This window comes from Zootoca vivipara, chromosome 6, assembly GCF_963506605.1.
Source record: "Zootoca vivipara chromosome 6, rZooViv1.1, whole genome shotgun sequence".
In the NCBI taxonomy this organism is placed as follows: domain Eukaryota; kingdom Metazoa; phylum Chordata; class Lepidosauria; order Squamata; family Lacertidae; genus Zootoca; species Zootoca vivipara.
The window spans coordinates 91,446,550-91,469,484 of record NC_083281.1 but is presented as its reverse complement, the minus strand read 5'-3'; the positions used below and the strand labels follow the sequence as shown (position 1 = coordinate 91,469,484).

The 22,935-nt window shown below is 53.4% G+C and overlaps 3 protein-coding genes across 8 annotated transcripts in view; 1 reads left to right on the top strand and 2 right to left on the bottom strand.

Annotated features, from left to right (window-relative positions):
- DMTN (dematin actin binding protein) overlaps positions 1–10,385 on the bottom strand; it is a 62,070-nt gene extending 51,685 nt beyond the window's left edge. For 4 of the 5 annotated variants that reach the window (XR_009557824.1, XM_060276387.1, XM_060276385.1 and 1 more), the window contains exon 1: positions 10,251–10,385. The gene's annotated coding sequence lies outside the window, so the exon portion shown is untranslated. The remainder of the gene's footprint in view (positions 1–10,250) is intronic. The other variant, XM_060276388.1, reaches the window with a different exon arrangement.
- A 4,078-nt stretch (positions 10,386–14,463) lies between these two features.
- Positions 14,464–17,296, top strand: PBDC1 (polysaccharide biosynthesis domain containing 1). The gene is made up of 6 exons (XM_035117784.2): positions 14,464–14,522; positions 14,629–14,694; positions 14,796–14,855; positions 16,264–16,404; positions 16,489–16,600; positions 16,929–17,296. Exons 1-6 carry the CDS (start codon positions 14,487–14,489, stop codon positions 17,045–17,047), a joined length of 534 nt encoding a protein of 177 aa, XP_034973675.2. The 5' UTR covers positions 14,464–14,486; the 3' UTR covers positions 17,048–17,296.
- Positions 17,297–18,442: 1,146 nt separating this feature from the next.
- The window catches only part of XPO7 (exportin 7), a 48,753-nt gene continuing 44,260 nt past the window's right edge, over positions 18,443–22,935 (bottom strand). For both annotated transcript variants that reach the window (XM_035117782.2, XM_035117783.2), the window contains 4 exons: positions 22,431–22,591; positions 21,500–21,598; positions 21,230–21,357; positions 18,443–19,902 (listed from right to left, as the gene is read on the bottom strand). In XM_035117782.2, the coding sequence (XP_034973673.1) occupies positions 19,809–19,902; positions 21,230–21,357; positions 21,500–21,598; positions 22,431–22,591 (482 nt within the window). In that variant the 3' untranslated portion in view covers positions 18,443–19,808. The remainder of the gene's footprint in view (positions 19,903–21,229; positions 21,358–21,499; positions 21,599–22,430; positions 22,592–22,935) is intronic.

The window sequence follows — 22,935 nt, the reverse complement described above, 5'->3', positions numbered from 1 at the left end:
CCATCATTCAACTGATGTCGCCAAACTGACTTTCCCTATTCAGCGCCTCCTCTCAAATCTGGGTGGTGAGATCCCCTCTTCCCCCATGTTGGAACTTGTCCAGTCAGTCTCCAGAGCTGGCAGGCCACACTGTGAGCAAAAGGACTGTGCTCTTTCCTCACCCAAGGAAACTTCCACTGGCTGAGGAGGGATTTGCCTCCTTTGGAATTCCCTGCAAAGCTCTGTAGCAGAACAGACACTCTGCAGGTTCAATCCCCCAGCAGCATCTCAAGTTAACAGGATCAGGAAGCAGGAAAGAGCTTTCTCTGCCTGAGACCCAGAAGCTCAATGTCCTCGGGGGTTGGGGAGGCGGACAAATGCAGGAAGATGGAAGAGTCGGGACTCATCACAAAGGAACAAATAGCAGCATTTTTGCCTTGTAAGAACATAAGAGGCTGCTGGATCAGGCCAATGGCCCATCTAGTCCAGCCTCCTGTTCTCACAGAGGACAAACAAATGCCCCAAACTGAAGCCCCCAAGCACAAGAGCCCTCTCCCCTCCTGTGGCTTCCAGAAACTGACATTCAGAAGCATTGTTGCCTCTGACTGACCGTGGAGGCAGAGCACAGCCATTATGGCTAGTAGCCTCCCCCCCCCAAAAAAAAACATTTCTCTAATCGAAATTGAAATACTTTATTGTCACTTGTACAACTTGTATACAGTGAGGTTACATGAGCACCCCACTCAGCTCTCTTAGTCTTAATTCCCCTAATTTACTGACGCACACCTACCAAACCTGAAAGTCAGTTGCCCTGTTATCTTTTCATTTAGCAGCCTAACAGCCCATGGATAGAAGCTTGGTTCTTTACCCTGTTGGTGCGACTAATCATGCCTCTATATCTTCTGCCCGAGGGCAGGAGATCAAGAAAGTGCCAGCCAGGGTGTGAATCATCCCTAAGAATTTTCCTCACTCTCCTGAGGCAATGGTCTTCCCCCAATGTTATCCAGTGGATTCTCGGGACAGCCCAAGAGCCGGACACAACTGGACCTGATGGTCAGGGGCCCCTTTACCTTTAACCTCTGTTCTAAATTGAAAAGTCCCAAACTCTGCAACCTTTTGGGGGGGGTGTCGCAACAACCCTTTGATCATTTTGGCTGCCCTTTTCCTAACCTTTTCCAGCATTACAATATCCTTTGAGAGGTGAGGCGACCAGAACTGTACAAAGTGGTGAGTTTTTAAGGCACAGAAATGGCACCACCCTCCCCTTCTCAGAAATGAGAGGAGCAATATAGTAGGCAGCGGAAGCAGCAATCAGGTCCCTTCAAACATAAAAAAAGAAACTCGAACTTACTGGCTGACAATCTCCTCCCCATCCCCAGCCCCTCAGTGCCTTCTCTCAAGAGTCTTTCTGGCACAAACCTTATCAGCCATCTAAGGCCTGCCCAGGAATCCACTGTGTGTCTGGATGTCCACAAGTGCATGAGGGAGGGCTGCTTGGTGGGAAAAGACAGACCTTTTCAGCCTTCCCTGGCAGCTTCCTGGCAGCCCAACCCGGGCACTGCTGCAGCACTCCCAAAACTCTGGATCTGAATGTCCGGAACACGGAAGAGCAGAGAGCAGCCGAGTGACATTTCCTAAGTTCCTTTGTGGTGAAGCAATGGGGGAGGGGGGAGGGGGGAGGAGATCAGGGCACTTGTATAAATCTGGCAGCTGGAAGGGCACCCCTTCCCCATCAGCTGGAGACTCCCCCCCAAAAAACTGTGCCATCCTGACTGTCTGCTTAACTAAGGGAGTCACCTGTCCTCCACGCCAACGCTCTACTCGGGATAGAGAAGTGTTCCTAAGCTGAGAGCCAACCAGGGCAGGATCTGTTGCAGGCAGGATCCACTGCAGTCTTGCCCAATGCCTTCTTGCCCCCACCCCCCACACTGGCTCAGCCCAGCCAGACAATGAACCACTAGGCCAGGTGCCCAGATGGAGCATCATACCAGGGCGGGGGAGGGGCAAGGGGTCTTTGCTCTCTGGAAGAGTAAATGTTTTGCACCCAGAAAGGTGCCCAGTTCCATCCCACGTCTGGAAAACAGCCTTGTTCAACCGGTGGCATCTTCAGGCGCTGCTGGGCTCCCCGTAACCCTCACCTTCAGCCAGCAACATGGACCATGGGCAGGGGGTGAAAGGAGTCGTGATCCAGCAACATCTTGAGGGTGGGGTGGAGGGTTAAGAGGCTTCCCATTGCTGGTGTAGACAACCCAGGTTCCTGAGCTAGGTGGACCAGTGGCTAGGCTTGGCACAAGGCAAGCTCCTATATCCCCCTAGAAGCATATCGGGTGATGGGGGGGGGAGGCTTTTCTGTGGGATGTAACATAAGCAGTCAAATCCAGTGGTACGTTGGTTTACGACCATAATCCGTTCCAGAGGTCCGTTTGTAAACCAAAACAGGTTGTAACCCAAGGTGTGCTTTCACCAATGGGGCCTCAAAAAAAATTGTTCATAATCCCCCCAAAATGGGTTGTAGTCCAAAAAAAGGTTGCAAACCGGGACACGCACTTCCGGGTTTGACGAGTTTGTAATCCAAAACGTATGCAAACCAAGACTTATGCAAACCAAGGTAACACTGTACAACATTTCCTGTTTGCCTAGAGTGGACATTCAGAGGAATGTCGGTCCAGACAGTTGAACTTCCTGTTACACCTGGTCAGGAGCATCCTTCCTTTGCATATGACCTGGTAGGTGGGCGTGACCCTTCCAGACCCCACAAAAGGTCCAGTCACACAGCCACTTTCCTCTTTTAATGCCTTTCCTTCTCTTGGACTGCACTGCTGGCTCTCAGCTAGCAGCATGTGGGATGAGTTCCTACATGGGATGAACTAAAACCCTCTCCTGTAACTAAGCTAAAGCTAAAGTCTGCCTTCAGGGATCCAACTGTGAACTGAATGTGAGTAAACTTCTTATTACTTTTAAAAGAAGACTGTTGTGTCTTTATTCTTTTAGGAGGGAATCAGATCAGGAATATACTCCAACCTGGGCATGCCAGATTGGATTGCTTAACTTAAGAGATTCTAACGAATCTGCAACTAGCTTCCTGCTGTGTAAAGAGGGGAATGTGCTCTGCTGTGTGAATAAACTCATGAACGTGAGTTAAGAAAGATAATAGCTAACCAATATATCCTCTCCTGCTACCCACAACATTCAAACATTTTCCAGAGAGTAGGCAGGACTGTGTTGGTTGGTTTATCTGTTTATGAAGTCAGCATTTGGGAAGCCAACATGCTAAGGATACCTCTTGGCACTTCTCTGAGACTCTCCAATCACATTGAGCAGGGACTGGTTTTCCCAGTCCTCAGAACAAAACCTAAGCATTGTCCTGCTGGATCCGACCTCACTAGCCCTCCCTAATTCCCAGGTGTTTGGTCTGTAGGTATATGTGGGCACTACTTTGCTGAAAGTAGGCAGGTCTGGCCAGTGCCTGGATGGGACCACCTGGGAGCCCCTCATGCATGCCTCCTTGGGTTCCATGATGGAAGATATAAATATAAGAACATAATCGACCAAACTGGACTAGACCCACCTCCTAAAGGTCCACAAGAGCACCTTCAGTCCAGTGATCTGTGTTGCCAAGAGTGGCCAGCTGGATACACCTGAGAAACTCAGAGCCAGGGCTTGAGGCCAATGGCCACCTGTCACAGCTAAGTAGAACTTGAAGGTAGACTGCCTCTATGATGGTGTGGATGCTCCACAGGTCTCCGCAGAGGAGCAACATTCAGTGACATCCTGAATGTAACGCTTTGATAAGCAGAACTGGCGTACGTGCCACATCAAACCTTTTCTGCATTTGTAAGAACCTGGTCTTTCAGTGTGGCAGCACCTACACGTCAGAACTCCCTGCCTATTGACATAAAGCTGGAACGTTCCCTGCCCTCTTTTTGGCACCTGCTGAAAACATTTTTCTTTAGACAAGGCTGTCCAGATGTTTAGCAAGTTGATGCGAGTTTTAATCCGTGGTTGTTGTTGTTTAGTCGTTTAGTCGTGTACGACTCTTCGTGACCCCATGGACAATAGCACACCAGGCACTCCTGTCTTCCACTGCCTCCCGCAGTTTGGTTAAACTCATGTTAGTAGCTTCGAGAACACTGTCCAACCATCTCGTCCTCTGTCGTCCCCTACTCCTTGTGCCCTCCATCTTTCCCAACATCAGGGTCTTTTCCAGGGAGTCTTCTCTTCTCATGAGGTGGCCAAAGTATTGGAGCCTCAGCTTCAGGATCTGTCCTTCCAGTGAGCACTTAGGGCTGATTTCCTTCAGAATGGATAGGTTTGATCTTCTTGCAGTCCATGGGACTCTCAAGAGTCTCCTCCAGCACCATAATTCAAAAGCATCAATTATTCGGCGATCAGCCTTTTTTATGGTCCAGCTCTCACTTCCATACATCACTACTGGGAAAACCAAAGCTTTAACTATAATCTGTATTTAGTCTATATTTAATTTAACTTTCTGAAAGTTTTAAAATTTTGTTGTTAATTATTATTATTGAAATATTTATTGTTTTATCTTTTTGTATACACTTAAGTGTGTGTGTGTGTGGGGGGGGTGTTTTTACAACCAAGCAGTCTACACCAGGCATCCCCAAACTTCGGCCCTCCAGATGTTTTGGACTACAATTCCCATCATCGCTGACCACTGGTCCTGTTAGCTAGGGATCATGGGAGTTGTAGGCCAAAACATCTGGAGGGCCGCTGTTTGGGGGTGCCTGGTCTACACATTTCATGAGATAAATAAATAAATGACACCCTGAAAATTGGGGTTAGGCCACAAAATTCATTTTTAAAAGAACAGAATAAAGCACAAATGTCAAATCCATACAATCTCCAATTAGGATCAGACCCATTCCAGCCGGACACTGGGCATCAAAACACCAGGTCTTATGTTGCTTCATCCTACAAATGCTTTGACAGAGGAGTTACAAAATTGCCAGAACGTCTGATGGGTTCACTATGTGGATGGGACAAAATGAACAGAAGGGGGCTCTCAGCAGACTGGAGAAATAGGATAGAAGGGCAGGAGCCAGTTTTTATAGTCTTGGTCCCCAAGTGGTTGTTCTTTATCAGTTAACACTGAACATCTGAAGTGTGAGCCAGCCAGGACACTGGAGCACAAGGGTAACAGAACCCCACAACCCAATGCTATCAGGAGACAGGCTGTAACAACACACAATAGCGGAAGCCTCTGATCAGCCTTCAAGGGCAGCTCCTCGCACCGCAGTAGCCTAACCTGCACCATGGAGATGGACAGCTGCCGCTTGTTCAGACATGGAAAAGGGTCACAGCTGCCTCATCACCAGAGGGGCAACACACACACAAAAGCGCCCCTGTCCATTGCAACAATCTGGAGGTCTAGATCTCGCAGTTCGTCTCACAGCTAAGCTGATTTTAAGTTAACAGGATTGCCTATGTCAACAGGAATTTGCTTTCGCTTCATTCAAAATGTGTGGCAAACGTTCTTGCAACTCGTGAACTGCATACCAAAATGACCACGTGGCTGATATCCCAAAGGGGGACATGATTCCCTTCAGCTCTCTCTGCCTCCTACCTGATTCTCTCTTCCTCCTCTCCCCCCCCCCACCCCAGCCCATTTTTCCTGGAGACCCCCAAGCAACTCTCATGTCCATCTTAATCCCCCCTCCGAAAGTCCCACCGTTTCATCATGTATTATTTTGGTGAATCCCACATACTGTTTCTTGCATTGCAGGGGGTTGGACATGATGACCTTTGGGGTCCCTTCCAACTCTACATTTTTAGGATTCTTCAACAGCTGGGACAGACATATTTGGGGACATTCCCCTGCTCCCTTCTGCCTCTCAGCCTCTTCGTCCAATTCAGTATGAAGCATCTCCTTCTATTATTTCCCCTCTCACCGGTGCCAGATGGGCATTTGGACCTTATCCTGAGCCGCAGGAGGGAGCTGCTCTCCGAAGTGCAGGTGGCTTGTAAAACATCCCTTTCCTTTGCCAGGAGGAGAAACACAGGAAACCTCCCAGCTCTCACTGAGCATGGGCTCCAGGAACAAGGAGCTGGAAAGCTCAAGGCGTTTGGAAAGAGAAGCATCTCTCACCAAAGTAAACAAACACCAAGACCAACATGAAAACAAACTGCCAGGCGCATTAGTACCAGGGGCAGGGGCGTACCCAGGATCAAAATTAGGGGGGCAAGGGGAGGGGCCAAGGGGCGGGAGGGGAGGGGCCACAGTGGGAATGTGGGTGGGGCTACATGGCCTGCGCCTTTCAGATGTTCTGAGGAGGCAGCCCCAGGCTCTCGCTCCCCGCGCGAAGCTTCGGAGGCGCGTGGGGAGCGTAAGCCTGGGGCCGCCACGCTGCGCCCCTCAGCCCTTTGCTTCTAGGGGGGGACAACTGCCCCCCTGCCTACGCCCATGACCAGGGGACCGACTAGGGAGGCAGTTGGGCCATTAGATGGGGGGGGGAGGTGTGCTAAAGGATGAAAAGGAAATTGCAGAGAGGCTGGATGAATTATCTGCATCATATGTTAGTCACCTTCCAACAACAACAACAACAACAACAACAACAACAACAACAACAACATATTATTATTATTATTATTATTATTATTATTATTATTATTAGTACCCCGCCCATCCAGCTGGTTCTCCCCAGCCACTCTGGGTGGCTTCCAACAGATTAAAATGCATTTAAAATATCACACATTAAAAACTACCCTAAACAGGGCCGCCTTCAGACGTTTCCTAAATGTCAGGTAGTTATTTATCTCTTTGACATCTGATGAGAGGGTGTTCCACAGGGTGGGTGCCACTACCGAGAAGGCCCTGTACCTGGATCACTGTAGCTTTGCTTCTTGCAGTGAGGGAACCGCCAGAAGGCCCTCGGCGCTGGACCTGAGTCCGGGCAGAACGATGGGGGTGGAGACGCTCCTTCAGGCATACTGGACCGAGGCCGTTTAGGGCTTTAAAGGTCAACACCAACACTTTGAATTGTGCTCGGAAACGTACTGGGAGCCAATGTAGGTCTTTCAGGACCGGTGTTACATGGTCTTGGCGGCCGTCCCCAGTCTGGCTGCCGCATTCTGGATTAATTGAAGTTTCCGGGTCACCTTCAAAGGTGGCTACCACATAGAGCGCATTGCAGTAGTCCAAGCGGGAGATAACTAGAGCATGCACCACTCTACGAGACAGTCTGCAGGCAGGTAGGGTCTCAGCCTACGTACCAGATGGAGCTGGTAGACAGCTGCCCTGGATACAGAGTTGACCTGCGCCTCCATGGACAGCTGTGAGTCCAAAATGACTCCCAGGCTGCGCACCTGGTCCTTCAGGGGCACAGTTACCCCATTCAGGACCAGGGAATCCTCCACACTTGCCCACCTCCTGTCCCCCAAGAACAGTACTTCAACCTCAGTACTGTTCAACCTCAATCCATTAACCGCCATCCATCCTCCAACCGCCTCCAGGCACTCACACAGGACCTTCCCACAGGACTTCACTAAAGCCCCAAATGTAACACAAGAACATAAGAAGAACCTACTGGATCGGGTCAATGGCCCACCTAGGCCAGCATCCCGTTTTCACAATAGGCAAAGAGATGGCCCTTCTGGGAAGCCCACAAGCAGCAGGACCCAGGGAGAAGATCCCTCTCCTCTCCTGTGGTTTCCAGCAACTGGTAAACAGCAGCACTGCTGCCTCCCTTAGGTGCCAACTCCCTGGGGCCCTGGGTGCCCGAGCACCCACAAAATTTCCCATGAAGCGGCTGGGCACCCACAATTTTTTGTGCCAGGGCACCCACTGCCTCAGGCACCCATGGACACGAGGTCAAGCTGGCACTCCTGCTGCCTCCAATACTCCTTGCCTCCCAGAGGAGTTTCTCCTTATCAGTAAGCATGTGGATAAGGATGGCCATCAAAACAGACGCGTAAAATGGCACCCAAGGTCTTCCATTGGCACCCCATGAAGACTGTGAGACTTCCCCCACTTGCAGCCCCCTTGCCGTGCGGTGATGAGGGCGATTAGGTGATGAGGGTGAAGGGGAAAGTTGGAAAGAAGAGGAGCGGTCTTGTGTGGCTGTGAGAGAGAAGGGGCAGAGTCACTTGGCAGCGGCACAAGAAATGCTTAGAAATGGGGGGGGGGGACCCAAGGAAGCAGAATGTTGCAAGGTTCAGGACTTTTCCCACTCAGCACCAACTAAGGAATTTGCTCCCACAACCAGTGATGCCATGATGGCTTCCAGCTTGGCTGACCTTAAAGGGAATTTAGGCAGATTCATGGAGGAGAAGGCTGTGGATGACCACTAGGCATGATGGCTATGCTCTACCTCCAGTAGGTGTGGGGGAGGGGGCTATGGACACCCACACCTTCCTGTCCCACTGGGCAGGACTCTTCTTCGGTACTTCTGAGGATAAAGGGGATCTCATGTCATGGAAATCTGTTTTTTTGAGGGAGGCTTCCATCTAAGTGCCCTTGATGGAGGAGGAGGAATCTCCCCCCCCCTCATAAAATTGCTTCCCAAGCGTCGTCAGGATGCCCCTTATGGGACTGTGAGTGGGGTCTTGCCTGCCCCCCCTCTCTTTTAATAACAGCCAATGGCATAGAATCATAGATTCATGGAACTGTGGAGTTGGAAGGAACCATATGGGTCATTTAGTCCAGCCCCCTCCGCTTTGTCCCCCTTGACAATTTCCCGCACCAAAGAACAGGTGGGATATTCAGTCTGGAGCATGAAAAAGGACCGAGAGACCTCTGCTGCTGCTCTACAATGGTGCCCCCTCCCAGGCCGTTTGCTTCACCTGCCACACCCTCCTGGCTTCAAAACATTCTGGGCTCCCTTCCCGCCTCCTTGGCGTCCCTCGTTTTCTTCCTTGCACTGTTTGTGGGTCTGACAAAAGAGCTCCTGAGCTTGGGGGGGGGGGGGGTTATAGACACAGGCGCGCATCGGAAGTTGCCTTGGGCAGTCAGACCAATGGCCCACCTAAACACACATTGCCCACACTTACTGGCAGCAATAGCTCGCCAAGGTTGCAGGTGGGTAGGGATCTCATGTTGGGGACTAACGGGGGCCTTTGGCACCGCTTCTCCCCTTAAAATAAAGGAAGAACGACGAGTGGGACAGATATTTACATACGTGCTCCGGTATTAACGGCCCCGCGTCCCAGTCCAGCGAAGCAGCCGTCACGCGGTTTGCGCTGGATGTGTGTGCAGCTTGGGGGGGGGGGGCTGTGGCCCCGCTCCGGAATCGCCGCCTGGGATCGCCACTTGCAAACCGCGGAGGGCATCGCTGGCAGGGGCGGCCGAAAGCGCCGCAGCCGTCGAGGGAGGCTTTGCAAGGCGAATTACGCGCTCAGCGGCTCCTGCGCCAATAAGCTCCGTTTCAAACTTTAGACGTCGGAGGCTGCCACGCCCGTCGGAGCGCTCGTCAACACTCGGGGGACCCCCGGGCACGTCCAGTCCGGGAGAGGCCGACCTGTCAGCCTGCCAGCCGTTGGCTTGGCTGCTCCCGATCCCCCCCTTAGCCTTTACCAGGGAGCAGGGAGGAGGCCCAACCCCGAAACACCTCACGGAGGGGACAAGACGAGAGCGAGGCCAGTCCTGGCGCCGCCTCTCGAGGAGACTCGGGCTGGAACTTGGAAAAGGTCGTCGCAGTCAACTTTGTACCTTGGAGAACCCCAGCAGACGACCCTCCCTCGGAAACTCAGCGGCCAACGTTTCTTGGCCGGAGTCCCGTGCCTTTAACAACAGCCAGACCCGACGGGGCCCGATTCACGCCGTCAAGCAGCGCTTCCTATCCCCCGGACTCCAGACCGCCATCCCGCCATCTGTGTTCCTGCGCGCAGTTTTCGAGCTCGACATGTGGCACAGGAGCCGCGCCGGAAAAAAGTTGGCAACCCTGCTTAATCTGGTTGGTTAGACGTGTAGACTGGCGCTCTTGGCCTCGCCCTTCCCTGGCTGTGAGGAACAACAAGGCAGAGTCCGCCGGGGGTGCCTTATTGGAACTCACCTCGGAAAGGAGAAGCTCAGCTCGGCCCGGCCGACGCTTCCCAAGCCGCCTCCCGCTCGACGGCCGCCAAAATTAGTCCAAATACGCAGGAGGCGAAGCGGAAGGAAGGAGCGATTCCCAGCTAGCTTGGGGAGGAAAGGGGGCTCAGGCCGGACTGGCTTATTTCCCCCCCCCCCGCCCTGTCTTTTAGAAGTCTACGACAGACAAAAACCCAACAGGTGTACCCCCAACTGTCTCCTGGCTCCGCAGAAAGTTGGCACTTACCAGGCCGGGCGAGCGAGGCTGCTGCTTGTGGGGACTGCGCGGGCAGCGCCGAGCACCCGACGCCGAATGCTGCCGCTCCGAGGGCGCGCGCGTTGTGTGCCTGGGAGCCTCCGCCCGCCGCCGCCGGGGAAGCAGCCAGCCAGCAAGCGGAGCGTCGTGACGAAGCACGAGCGGGCCGCGCCCCGGCTGGAGGAGGAGGCCTGCGGGTAGAGACGGGGCCGCCAGGGGCCGGGCCGCCTCTGGGCCTGAGGATCAGGCCCTGCACTTGCCTCGCCTAGCCGGAGAGGCTCTAGAGCTGCCAGCCCGCGCTGGGTTTGGACCCTCGCCTCAGCCCCACACATACCGCCCCAGTCTTTGACGGGCGCCCAACAGGTGCAGCGCTGCACCTGTTTCGGAGGTTGACGCCCTCCAGGCCATGACTTACCGCATCCCCACGAGCTGGCAGTCATTGTGACACCTTCCTGACCCCGCGCCCAAAGGTGCTTCAATCCCCCCTACAAGAGGTGCTGAGATTTGGAGCCCCCGCCTTCGAGGCCAGCCCTGCCTGCGCACTCCTGCGCTCCCCTGCCACTTGTGAGCCTCCCCAGGTAGTTTGAAGAAAGCTCACCCTGCCCGCATCCTACTCCATTCAACTGCTTTCGCAGCTACACCCTGCTCGCGCTCTGCCCCTTCCCCAAATGGCTCAGGGGCGCCCCCAACGGACCCTGCGCCGGAACCCTCCCCGCTGGGAAGGCCGAGGGATCCAACGCAGCAATCGCTTCCTCGCTCAGGCTCAGTCCCGGGCGGTTGCCTCTGCCGGGTCTCTCCATGCCCGAGGGGATTCTCCATCCACAAAGAGAGCAGGGCTGGACCACCAGGCCAGGTGGAGGGCGGGCAGCTGGGGGACGGGGGACGGGACGGACCATCGGAGAGCCCCATTTAAAAGGCCCAAGCCAAGGCGGGGGAGGGGACTTCAGTCCAAGCTGGACGGACCCTCCCGGGAAGGGCTTTTCCGAGCGCCCCTAAGCAGTCGGCGACCCAGCTCGGATTGATTCCATTTCCATAGACTGATTCCACGTTCTGGGGGGGTCCCATACACCCCCTCGGCAAAGCAGCAGCAGGGCCGGCGGGCAGCCTCGGCGTTCCTTGGACGTGGAACTGCTCCTGCAGGGAGCTCCGGGTACCGTGAGCTAAGGGCCAGGGGCCAGGGCGATACCTCCCGCGACCGAGAGTGCCTTCTCGCGCGCCCTAGCGCCTCGCCACGGTGTCAGGCGCTTGGATGCCCTTGGCCGGGGCGGTGGCGCAGCCTCGCCCTGCAAGGCAGCAATAGGCGTCCTCTCGAGCCGGGAAGAGCTTGGGCCCAGCCGGCCACCCCACCTGCGCCGTGCCTGGCCCGCCGGCCTCTGCCCGCCCTTGGAGCCGTTCGCCTACCTTCAGAGGCGCGCCGCGGGCCCGGCGGCGGGCGGGGCGCTGGTCCTTCCCGGCAGCGGCGCCATCCTCGTTGCTGTTGCTGTTGCTGCTGCTGCCGCCTCCCGCATCTCTCGCCTGGCGCTGCGCGTTGCCAGCGCGACCGCCCGGCCGCCTCCCGCAGCAACCCGCGTGGGGAGGAGGAGCAGCCGCTGCTGCGCAAGTCGGGGGAAGAGGCGAGCGAGCTAGCGGCCCCCCCTCCTCTCGCCGGGCAGACGTCCTGGGGGGCCGCGGGGCCGGACGGACAGCGCCCAGCCTCCACCAAAGGCGCCTCCCCAGCGAGACCATCCCTTGAGCCCGGCCCCGGAGCCTGCGTGCGCGCCCGGCATCTTGGAGCTGGGTGATGGCAGCCCTGGGCGCCCAGACCCCGGGCAGGATTGGAGATGGCGATCTGCCCAGGTCGCCTGGCCATATCACAGAGGGGAGAGGGCGGACTGCCTGGAGGCACACCTGCACCCCCGCCCCCGCCAAGCATAGCCCCGTCTCGTCCTCCTCCATGTCCCCTTCGGATGATATTTAGACCGGGGAGGGCAGGTTCGCACGCTCCGTGAGCTGGAGGATTAACTCGCCATTGCATTGAGCTCGACTGTCCTGCCCTCCAGCGAGGACGAGGGAAAGGGGGCGGTGAAAGCGTCTCCCTCCTTTTGCTCAGGGGCTTCTTGGCATCCCAGGCAGGACTCGCTACCCGGGCAGCCCATCTGGCGGGGCAGTTCCAGCGCACCCGCAGCCACCCGCACCGAGGACGTCCAGAGCTGGTTGCCTGCCGCTGGAGCGGCCCTGCATGGCATGATGGACGGGCCTGGCGCGTGGGGGACAGGCTGATCGCACCCACCACTGGGCGCAACCCCCCCTGGAAGAGTCAGGGGGCAGCGCAGGGGGGCTGCCAGCGCCTGCTCATCCGAAGGAGGCTGGCTGGCAGCGCCTCTCCGGGGAATTTTGCGTCCTTTGAATTAGCCCGATTGTCTCCGTACAGTTCGGAGTTTCAGCCTCAAGCGCCTAGATGTTTTGGGGTGGTTTGACCCCCACATTGCCTCATGAGGCTCATTAGCGTACCGTTATAACGCGACGGGAGGTTCTGGCAGAAGCGGTGGGCCGCTTTCATCCCTGGCCAAGATGCACCCCCTCCACGCACCCCCTCCTTGAAAAGAGCCTGCTGCGCAAACCGGCATAACACAGCAGCAGCAGCCGTCATCAGCACGCAGCGGGCAGTACTGCGGTGCTCTGGTGCCCTCTGGGGCCTACGGATGGTAGGGCAGCCGATTACTTTTATTTCAGGTGCATTATTATTACCGTACTACAGTATTTGTATACTGCCACAGTTTTCTCCAAGGAACTCGTGACAGAAGATACGATAAAGGCATGTGCAGTGCAGAGGTAGTAGAGAGAGAAGCAAGTTTTCCCCTCTCGTTCAGGATCAGGGAGATTCAGGATCTAGACACATCAAATAAATGTTTCAGTTAAACGCGTTTTAAACTTTGTATGAGAAATCGGGTTAGCAAAAACGAAACTCCACAGCGCCATCTGGTGTCACAGTGTTAGAATGCATTAAGCAACGCATGTAATGCGCTTTTTCTTTGCCAGTGCAGCTGAACTTTTGGAACTCACTGCCACAAGACGGGGTGGTGGCTAGCGGCTTAGATGGCTATCAAAGGGGTTTGGTATCACTGAATACCAGCTGCTAGAGAACAGACGCTGCAGAAGACTTCTGCCCTGCTGGTGGGCTTCCTGGAGGCATTCAACTGCCCCCTGATCTCAACTATACCTACACGTGTAACAAGAAAAGGGAGGTAGTAGCCCACAACTAGAAGCTCTTCCCTGTATAGCAGAAGGCTTGTGGCCGTGGCCCTTTGCTCTGGGGTTAGAGGGGCTGCGGCAGCATCATCTCTGTACCTCACCCTCGTTACTGGGGCGCAATTCCCTTCAGGCCCAGCCAACAAGGGCGGGTCTCTCTCAAGTGACTCGCGGAGCCAGGAGGCCACCCTAGTTCTGCTCGAGCTCTGCAGCCACAAAGCTCACACGCCTGCACTTGCAATAAATCAGTGGTTCCCAAATTACCCCCATGGACCGCTTGAAAATTGCGCAGGGTCTTAGGACCACTGTGCAAGCTGCGGTGTGCTTCTTAATTTTTGCTTTTAATTTTATTTCTTATAGTTTGAATACTTTAGAATAACGGTTGTAATACAGGAAAAACACAATATAAGGAGCACGCTGCTTGCACGATACGTTCAGAGAAAGTTCTGACTGCCCGGGAGTTGCGCTGCCTGTTGCACGGAGCGAAGAATCGTAGAATTGCAAGCTAGGAGGAATCCCAAGGGCCATCTAGTCCACCCCCTGAAATGCAGGAACCCTTCCCAGAGAGCAGAGCGCGGATGCTGAATAAAACTGGACAAAAGCAGCAGCCATTGAACTCCCATTGGAAGCGAGCCTGACCACTGCGTGCGAGGGACGGAGGGGTGCGCCCATGTTCGGCCGCGAATCCAGAGACGCGCCTGGACCGCCTGAAGCGGGGGGCGCCCTTGCAACGAAAGGCGAGGCCGGGCGGGCGATTGATTCCTCGGGTGCCAAGAGGGACCAAGCGTCCCGAAAGCGGAGAGGGCGGCGCGGCTGCGTGCAAACCCCGCTTGCCCCTCTCCTCGCCCCCCGAGATGGGCCGCGCGCCCGATCCAGCCGGCTGCTCGGGACGCTCTCAGTTCCCTGCCCCGCGCAGCTGCCAGGGGCAAAGCCCCGCCCCGCCTCCAGGGCCCCGCCCCTTCCGGTGGCGCCTGCGCACAGCCCCGCCCCGCGACCAAGATGGCGACGCTCGCAGGAGGCGGCCTGGGCGCGCTGGTGAGCGTGCGGAAGAGGGGAAGGGGCGGCCGGGTTGCCACGGCGGCGACGTCGCGGCCCCCCCTTCTCACTGGGTATCTTTCTCTCTCTCTATCCCACCTTGCAGGGCGCCCATGAAGCCGCCGCCGCAGCCGCTGCCCTCTCGCTGCCCGCCGAGGCCTACGGGAACGACGTGAGCGAGGGGCCGGGTGGGGAGCGGGTGGCGGGCCGGACCCCCACGGGGACACAGGGAGCAGCCTGGCACCTCCTCCTCCTCTCTCTATCTCTTTGCAGCCCACCGTGGAGATGATCTGGGCCATGAAGGCCCACCAGCACGCCGAGGTCTACTTCAACGTGAGTCCTGCCGTGGGGGAGAGAGAGGGGGACAACGGGGGTGGGCTCCCCGCTGGGGGGGACCCTCTGTCGCCTTGCTCGGCCACAGGAGGAGGGGAGCCCCCCCTGCCTTTGTGACAAGGAACCCGACACTGCATTCCCCTAAATCCGGACGCCCCCGGCTCGGTATTAATTCGTCTTATTTGTTAACCACCCTTTGCCCTAAGGTCCCAGGGTGGGTTCCAACACAATATAAAAGCAACTTCCAAGTATAAAAACAAGGTGAGTCCAAAGAAACATAAGCCTCGAGTGTCAAAAGACAAGGCAAAGAGGTGGACCCTCCAAGCCCTGGAGGATGACATGGAAGCTCCCAGGTGGAGGAATGGAAGGAGCAGGAATGTGGCAAAAATGTCCCATGCTTGCCTAGAGCAGGTTTTTAAGGCACAGGGGGTGTGTGTGAGCTGCGCTTCTGCCTACACCGTGCCTGTGTTTATAACCACCTTTTTTTCTCCGAGAAACTCAAGGTGGTGTACATGGTTCTTTCGTCCCTTTTTGTTTAAGCCCCACATAGGTTAGGTTGAGAGGCAGTGATGGCCCACCCCCAAGCTTTCCCAGTGAGCTTCATGACTAGCAGGGATTTGAACCCTGGTCTCCCAGGTCCCAGTCCTGCGGCAAAGCACTTTGCTTGGCTCACTTGGTAGTGTACACGCTTGAGGGCATCCCCACATCCAGGTAATTGATGTTTGTATGACAGCGGTGCTCTCAAAGTAGTTCAGGAGCAGGTGTTTCTGCTGGTTTTTCAGCTAGCATTAGGTAATATCCTCAGCAGTGACTGGTTCATTGTATAAATTGAGGGCTAGTTTTTGGCTGGCCTTGGGAGCCCAGCCACTAATTCTGATCACCAGTTTCCCTCCCACTGGGTTAGATAGAATCCAATTGCAAAATATCTCCTCTCTTCCCTGAGGGCTTAATGGATGCTCAGCAAAGGATGTCAGTGTCCCATGGCTGAGGAACTGCTATACAGTATAAGCTTCCTCTGGCCACAGAAAGATGTGGAGCAAGTAGGTGGGGCCAAGAATGGCCGTTTCCACAGGAAAGGGAATTTTTTTCTGGTTTAGCCTTCGTGCTCTTGACACCTTGGGCATAAAGCTGCCAACCACCCCCCCACAGCTTCAGCATTTGACGACTTTGGTGTCAAATACAGTTGGCCGGATTGGCCACATAATTGTCAAACCCCTTGCGAGTCTGAAGTCTTGTCACCAGGTTTTCCTCTCATGTTTTGTAGGTGCTCCGAGTGTGAGCCCTACATCACACAACTGATGTGCAGATGGCTTGCTTCAGTCACTTATTGGCCTGGATGAAAGAGTGGTGGTAGCAATCCTGTTTTCTGTTCTTCCCACTTAACCTTGCCTACTTTCCCCATGTGTAGCTCATTTCTTCAGTTGATCCCAAATTCCTGAAACTTACCAAAGCCGACGACCAGATCTACACTGAATTCAGGAAGGACTTTAACCATCTTAAGATTGATGTGCTCGACTCTGAGGATCTTAAATCCGAACCTGCTAAAGAGGTTTGTGCTGGGTGTGAGGCTTGAGGCTGGTTGCTCTTGAGACTCTTGCTGGGCAGGAAGTAACTGAATGCTTTTCCTCCACAGAAATGGCGTCCATTCTGCTTGCAGTTTGATGGAGTAGTTGAGGACTTTAATTATGGCACACTTCTACGTCTGGATTGCAGTAAAGGTTACACAGAAGAGAACACAGTATTTGGTAAGGCAACTTTCTTCTGCTTTCAGTTGTGCTTCCTCTGGCCAGGTCATATATCACTGTGGAGTTGGAAGGGATCCCATGAACCATCTTAGTCCAAGCCCCTGCATGAGGTCAAGGCTGATGCCTAGAATGGCTTTGCTGGTCAGTCCAAGAGCATCCTTGATGAAGGAAAATAGGGCCCCTTCCAACAAGCCATCCCACTGCACATTCACCCTCCCTCCCAGTCCTTTGTTCTGCATGTGTTTGCGGGGAAGTGTGGTGTATTAGTTGGAAAGCGGAGTGACATCCCTAAGTGTCATGCCCATCCTAAAGAAAGTTCTCTTCCTAGCAACCAGGATCCAATTCTTCGCCATTGAAATAGCCCGTAACCGAGAAGGCTACAACAGTGTGGTCTACAACAATGCCAAGAAAGCCAGCTCAGCCACAGAAGAGATTAGCTCCGGGTGAGACGTTTTGCTCTCAGAAAGGGCAACACATTCAGAATGGACAGGGATCATGGCTTTGCACCAGCATCAACTCTAGCTGAGCTGCAGACTGTTCCCGTTTCAAGGCAGAGGTGTAAAAGCCACAGCTGCTGCTGGAATGTTAAGGTGCCAAAATGATCTAAATAATGGATAACGGTGACGCAACAGACTGATAATGTCAAGAGTCCAAATACTATGGAAATGAACTCAACATTAAAAGCTAAAATGAAAATCAGCAGCAGGCGAGTCCTAGTTAGTCCCTGGTTTTTGTACCCTCTCACTGATTCACAGAATACAACAAACTTAAAAGCTGTGGGATGATCACAGGTAATCAACACAAACGACCATGTTAAATATGGTTACCAAGTTACAAGTCACACACTCCCACATAGTGTGGGATATTCACCCACACTATGTAGGATACTGTCATGTTTCCAAAAAAGCTAGTTTGGACCAATGATCTCAGAAAAATCTTGTAGGGTGCTAGTATGCAGTTCTATGCCTCTGTCTAGTATGAGTGTGCCTGTCATGTACCTAAGGCACCCGCCCTTCTCTTGCACGTGCCTGAGGCAAACTGCTTCCTCAATGTGGGTGGGTATTGACAGCTGGGGCTTAAAAGCAGCATGTAAATAAACTTGAATAGCAGCTTTCGTATTGTGTGTCTGCTCTAGCCCCGAATGTGAAGGGTTGGCTGTGGAGATAAAAGATGGGTTCAGGGGAGAGCTGCAAACCAAGTTTACTACCATATTCCTCTAGCAGCTCATCAGAGTATGGAAATCTGTGGCATAAAAACGGAGTTTGGAGAAGCAGTCCAGTCCTGCCCCCCCCCCAACAAGCCTGTACCGTACAATTGCATCTTATGTGGGGGTTTGGTTCCAAGGGTTCTGTGTATATGCAGAAATGTGTACACTCAAGCCCTTCAAAGCCACCCATGCTCAGGGCTTCCAGAACTGATGCACACACCACTGGGTTTTCACAGCCAAAAAGAATTTTTAAGCTTTCTGCCTCGCTTGCATCTGAAGTTGCAGGATTTCAATCAGTTGCCTTCAACTGCATATCGTCGAAATTGCACAAATTGAATGCATGTAAGATGCGACCATACTCTCTTTGCAAATGCTGCGTGTGAGATCCTTTTAACCTGGCTACTTTTGGAGATGGTTATGGCACCGTCACCTCTCCTCCCGTCCCCACTCTCTCCCCTCCGCTATATTTTTCCAGCAGGGATGAGGAAGCAAGCAGGTGCTAAGAGGGTCGCCTACTGCCGGCAAGAAGTTACACTCTTGTTCCCAGACACACCCGCCTGTTGGCTCGTGGTCATCACACCCCACCGTCATTTAACGTCACACAAGAGTAACACTCTGGCCTGGTTCCACACAGCTCAGTAGAAACCACTGAAGTTTATTTGCAGCCACAATGCTTACACTGTATGCAGCAAACACCCTTACAAGTCATCCAGCAATCTGCTCACGCAAAAAGGACCCAACACACAGTCGCCAGAGGAGAAAGAACAAAAAGGAATAAAAACCGAGGAGGTGCTATCTGGGAAGAGCAACCAGGGCAGGTTAGGGCTGGGCTGGGGGGGGGGGGTGCACAGAACTAGCAGCAAGAAAAACGGGGAAGTACAAGGCAAACAGGTTATCCCCCCCCATTATTTCCTCTTAAGTAAATTTAAATATTGAAATACATTGATGTTGGTGCAGCATTTTTTTTGGGGGGGGGAAGAGATGGACTTTTCTCAAGGGGATTTGTTACATGTCATGCTGGGCCTGCCTTGGTAGCAAGCCTGTGCCCACTCCCCACAGTCCCCACTGTAGGCAGGTGTAGACAAGCAGCAGAGATGGCCTCAGGAAGCCCATGGCCAGGCTCTACAAGGCAAGGCAGTTCACAGAGGCTGCCTTTTGGGGAGGAGAGAAACTAGCTCAGGCCCTGAAGCAGATTCTCTATGCATTTTCCAGCAGCTGAGAAACAGGAAGGTCCACACACGTAGGGAGGGAAAAAGCATGGTGCAATGTTGGGGGGGGGGGATAGACAGAGCAGCTCAGGCTTCCTTGGGCTGGCCAGCTGGGACCAGGCAGGAAGAGAGCTGTGTCAGTTTGATGGGGCAGAGGGGATGGAAACTCACGGAACAGCATGGAGCATGGCATGGCTTTGAGTTCCTAACAAGAAGGGGTGGGGAGGGGAGAAGGAAGATTGGGGCAGGATGGTGCAAGTTAAAAGGGATGTATAAGAAAAATATACATTTGGAATTTTACACTTCTTGTGCCTCTCTCTCTCTCTCTCTCTACACTGGTTACTAAATATAACTCTGCACTTTCACACCCCCTTGCCCAGGAACACGGCAGGCGGCCAGGAGACACAGCTTCCTCACTCACATACAACCCTCACTTCAGCATTGGTGCACTAAACTCTGTAAAAATTTCAGTCACACTTTTTTTTTTAAACTTGAGTCAATATAAACCTTGTTCAAAATGTTATGAAAAAATGTACATGTTTATACAAGGCAGGCTGCGGCAGGACGCTGGGGTTCCTCTCCAACATTCAGCCAGGGAAATACGCTGGTCTCCCCCTTGCTCCGCCCCCAAGGAAACGAGCCCTCTCTGCCCTGGTGAACTTTCTTTTTTAAACACCCCTTCCTCCTGCAGCCTAGCCCCAGGGACCAGCAGGGATCAGAAATGCCCTTTTGTCTTTCCATCGGAAAAGTTAACCTCCCCGGCCCAGGCCAGAGAGAGGTTCCTTGCGAGATGTCAGCTCATCATGTCGTTGCTGTTTACCCCATAGGCGGAGTTCTTCATAGAGTCATTTACCTCCCGCCGGAATGCAGACAGGTTCTGTGTAAACCTGCCAAGGAGGCAAGGCAAAGCGGGGTTAGAAAGCGGGCAAAATCCACCATCACAAGATGTTAGGCAACCTATTAAATACAGGCGACAACCATTTTAGGCATGCCCAATTGACATGCGATTGCCAACGTGTGGGCCTTTTTGGGCTTGGAATAAGGCAGAATTGGGTGAGGCGCACTTAAACACGCTCTGCCAATACGCAAGGGGGTCGGGAAAGGAACCCCGCATGAGATGGTCAACATCTGTACTGACAACTGAACTCAGAATCACTGCTCAGTGAAGTATAAGGACAGTTCTCGATTTTGCTGCAGGGATGTGAATTTGTAACTTCATTTAAGGTACTTTTAAGAAATGCAACTGAAAGTGAAGTGTATAGCCCTTTCTGGAGGCACAGCAAGTTGGCGTTTGGTAAAGACTTGCAGGGGTCATAATTTGTGTCCTGCTTTCTTGTGAAGTTCTTTAGACCCTCCTGTAGCAGGACTCTTCCCTGACTCTTCCCATTAAATTCTACCCCTCTCTGATCTTTCCCTTAAATGTGCTTTAGCATCCCCGTTCTCTGAAAATCTGTTTTGAACAATAATTCTGTAATAATCAGCTGGGAATTTAGGCTGATAGCAGCTGTGTGCACACATTCCCTGAAGCAGGGCCAATTGGTACCTGCAAAATATTCTTTGAATGGGTTTCCACAGCCATAGGCTGTCCTATCCCTGAACTGCTCTTCAAGTTGGGTAGACATTCCTAACGGTTGGGGTGGAATGGCCGAAGCCAAGTCTGCTCCCTTACTTTTGGTCAAGAACCGTTCCCCCACCAATTTCCTTCTGACATCCGAAAGCTGTTGACATTTCCTACTTCCCACTCCCACCTCCCTAAAAAAATCCATTTAGGACTGTTAAGTACCCTCGCTTTTAGCCTGCAGAACAGGCTTTGCAAAGTATTATATTCTCCTGCTCAGGGCTTTGCTAATTGGGAAATGCCAGGACTTAATGCAAAGGGCATATGGGGGAAGACTGCTTTAAATACTTGCAAGTACAGGGTACTTGCTTCTGCCCTCAAGTAAGAGTTGCTGTGAACATTCCCCATTCCTAGCATCCGCCCTGTGTCTGAGCCACTAGTGTTGCCCAGCAAATTCCAAGCAGCTCTTAAGGAGCTCATGACCTCATATGTTTTCCAGTGGAGCAGCGTTACAGAGAGAAGCTCTGGAGGCAAAGAGTCTCCCCTGATGCCTGCGGTGGCTCCTGGAGGGCCGTGAGTTGCTGGCAGCCTCAGGGGAGATTTCCATCCCCAGCTGTTATGCAGTCTGCTCTCTGCAGCACAGGAGAGATACTGACCTATCGCGATTCTTGGTGAGCAAATTACGCTCTATGCCTTCCATGAGATTTTCGAAGCAAAGGTGCATAGCTTGCTGCTTCTCTGGAGGCTGGCTGTTCACTATACTGTTCCGTAGGTCTGAGAAATACTGGAAGGGGGGAGAAAAGAGGAGATCATGGTTAGCTATCCGAGGAACTGTGCTCTCAGGAGTCAGCATCTCCTGAGCACTCCTTTTAAGGAGTCCCGGCCTTGAACAACTCTCTAAGAAGAAGTAAGAAGTAGAGCCTTACCTTTTCATTGAGCAGTATCAAACCAAGCAGAGGCCGGGACATGGACCACTGATTCCTGCAGTCCTCAAAGATGATGATATTCAACACTGTTGATAGCATCTAGAAGGAATGAGCAAAATCAAGCTAGCTGTTACACTCTTCAGAGATCACAGGGTTATTTTTTATTGAAATAGACGTATGACTGAATGGAACCATTTAAAGGGGGAATGGTCTGCTGCATCTCTGCTTGTAGGCAGTCAGTCAAGGAAACTTAACTCTGGGTGATGGTAATGTGCACCCCCCTAAGCCCACCAGAAGACTCATCCAGTCTGTTCAGTGTGACCTGGATGAGCATGACAGGTAACGATGGGCATCAGCTAAGTAACTACCCTTGCTGGGCTGGGGCACAGGCTCTCTCCTGCCCCATCCAGTAGCCTTAACTGAGCCTTGGCAGGTGCACACAAGAAAAGCCACACAAGAATTCTCAAGCTTGCACTGAAAGGAAGGAGTAGGGAGGCTGCAAATTAGCATCTTGCTGCAGGTGCTTCCAGACTGGCCTCGCTCAGGAGAGCTGAGACGCATCATCAGCTCTGATGTGACAGGCTGCCAGCCCCATCAGGTCTCCTCTCCCCTCAACTGTTGGTGCAGCCGTTCTCCATCAGATGGCCTCAGTGGGAGACACAGGGAGCTGGGCTTGTTCCATCTGCTTTGCTGGGTGCCCAGCTCCACCAGGCACCTCCTGCTCCTGAAGTTTTTTTTTTTTAAAATAAGATTGTAAACCTGTGGGTAGGGACTGTCTTGTCTGGATTATATGCGAGCCCCTCTGGGAGTAATTTTGCCTGAAGAATGGGATACAAATGCACTAAATAAATCAATGTTGGGCCTCAACAATTCAGCTCCATGAGTGTCATAGGATAAGCCAAGGAGGCACAACTACCTGCACCTCCCTTACCTGCTGGATCATCTCTGGGTGCTGCTGCATGATGTGCAGGAACCGGTCGCTCTCCTGCGTCAGGGGGGCAGCCCTCTTCTTGGTGCTGCGGGAGAGCTGCTTGAAGAGATAGGTGACAATGTGGTCCAGACAGGAGCAGCAGCCAGTGCAAACCATGGTGTCTACAAAGACAGGAAAGAAGGGGCAGAGTGGGGTGACTCTATAATACCTCAAGGACCCACCTCTCCCCATATGAACCGACCCTGACTGTGATCGTCAACTGAGGCCCTTCTTCGTGTGCCTCCTCCGGAGGAAGTCCAGAGGGTGGCAACATGAGAACGGGCCTTTTCAACAGTAGCTCCCCGTTAGTGGAACGCTCTCCCCAAGGAGGCTCGCCCGGCGCCATCATTCTGTATCTTGAATCATCTGTCTAGGTGCCTATGGCTGCAGGCTTGTGGTGTGTCTCAATTGCCCAGTCTCCTCCTCCTGACCCCTGTTCCACCACCACTGGCAGCTGCCTCACAGG

Excerpts from the sequence above, each read along its gene's own strand:
- PBDC1 (XM_035117784.2), top strand. The coding sequence starts at position 14,487 with ATGGCGACGCTCGCAGGAGGCGGCCTGGGCGCGCTG. Across the intron at positions 14,695-14,795 it reads CCGAGGCCTACGGGAACGAC|CCCACCGTGGAGATGATCTG; the intron begins GTGAGCGAGGGG and ends ATCTCTTTGCAG. Across the intron at positions 16,601-16,928 it reads AGAAGAGAACACAGTATTTG|CAACCAGGATCCAATTCTTC; the intron begins GTAAGGCAACTT and ends TTCTCTTCCTAG.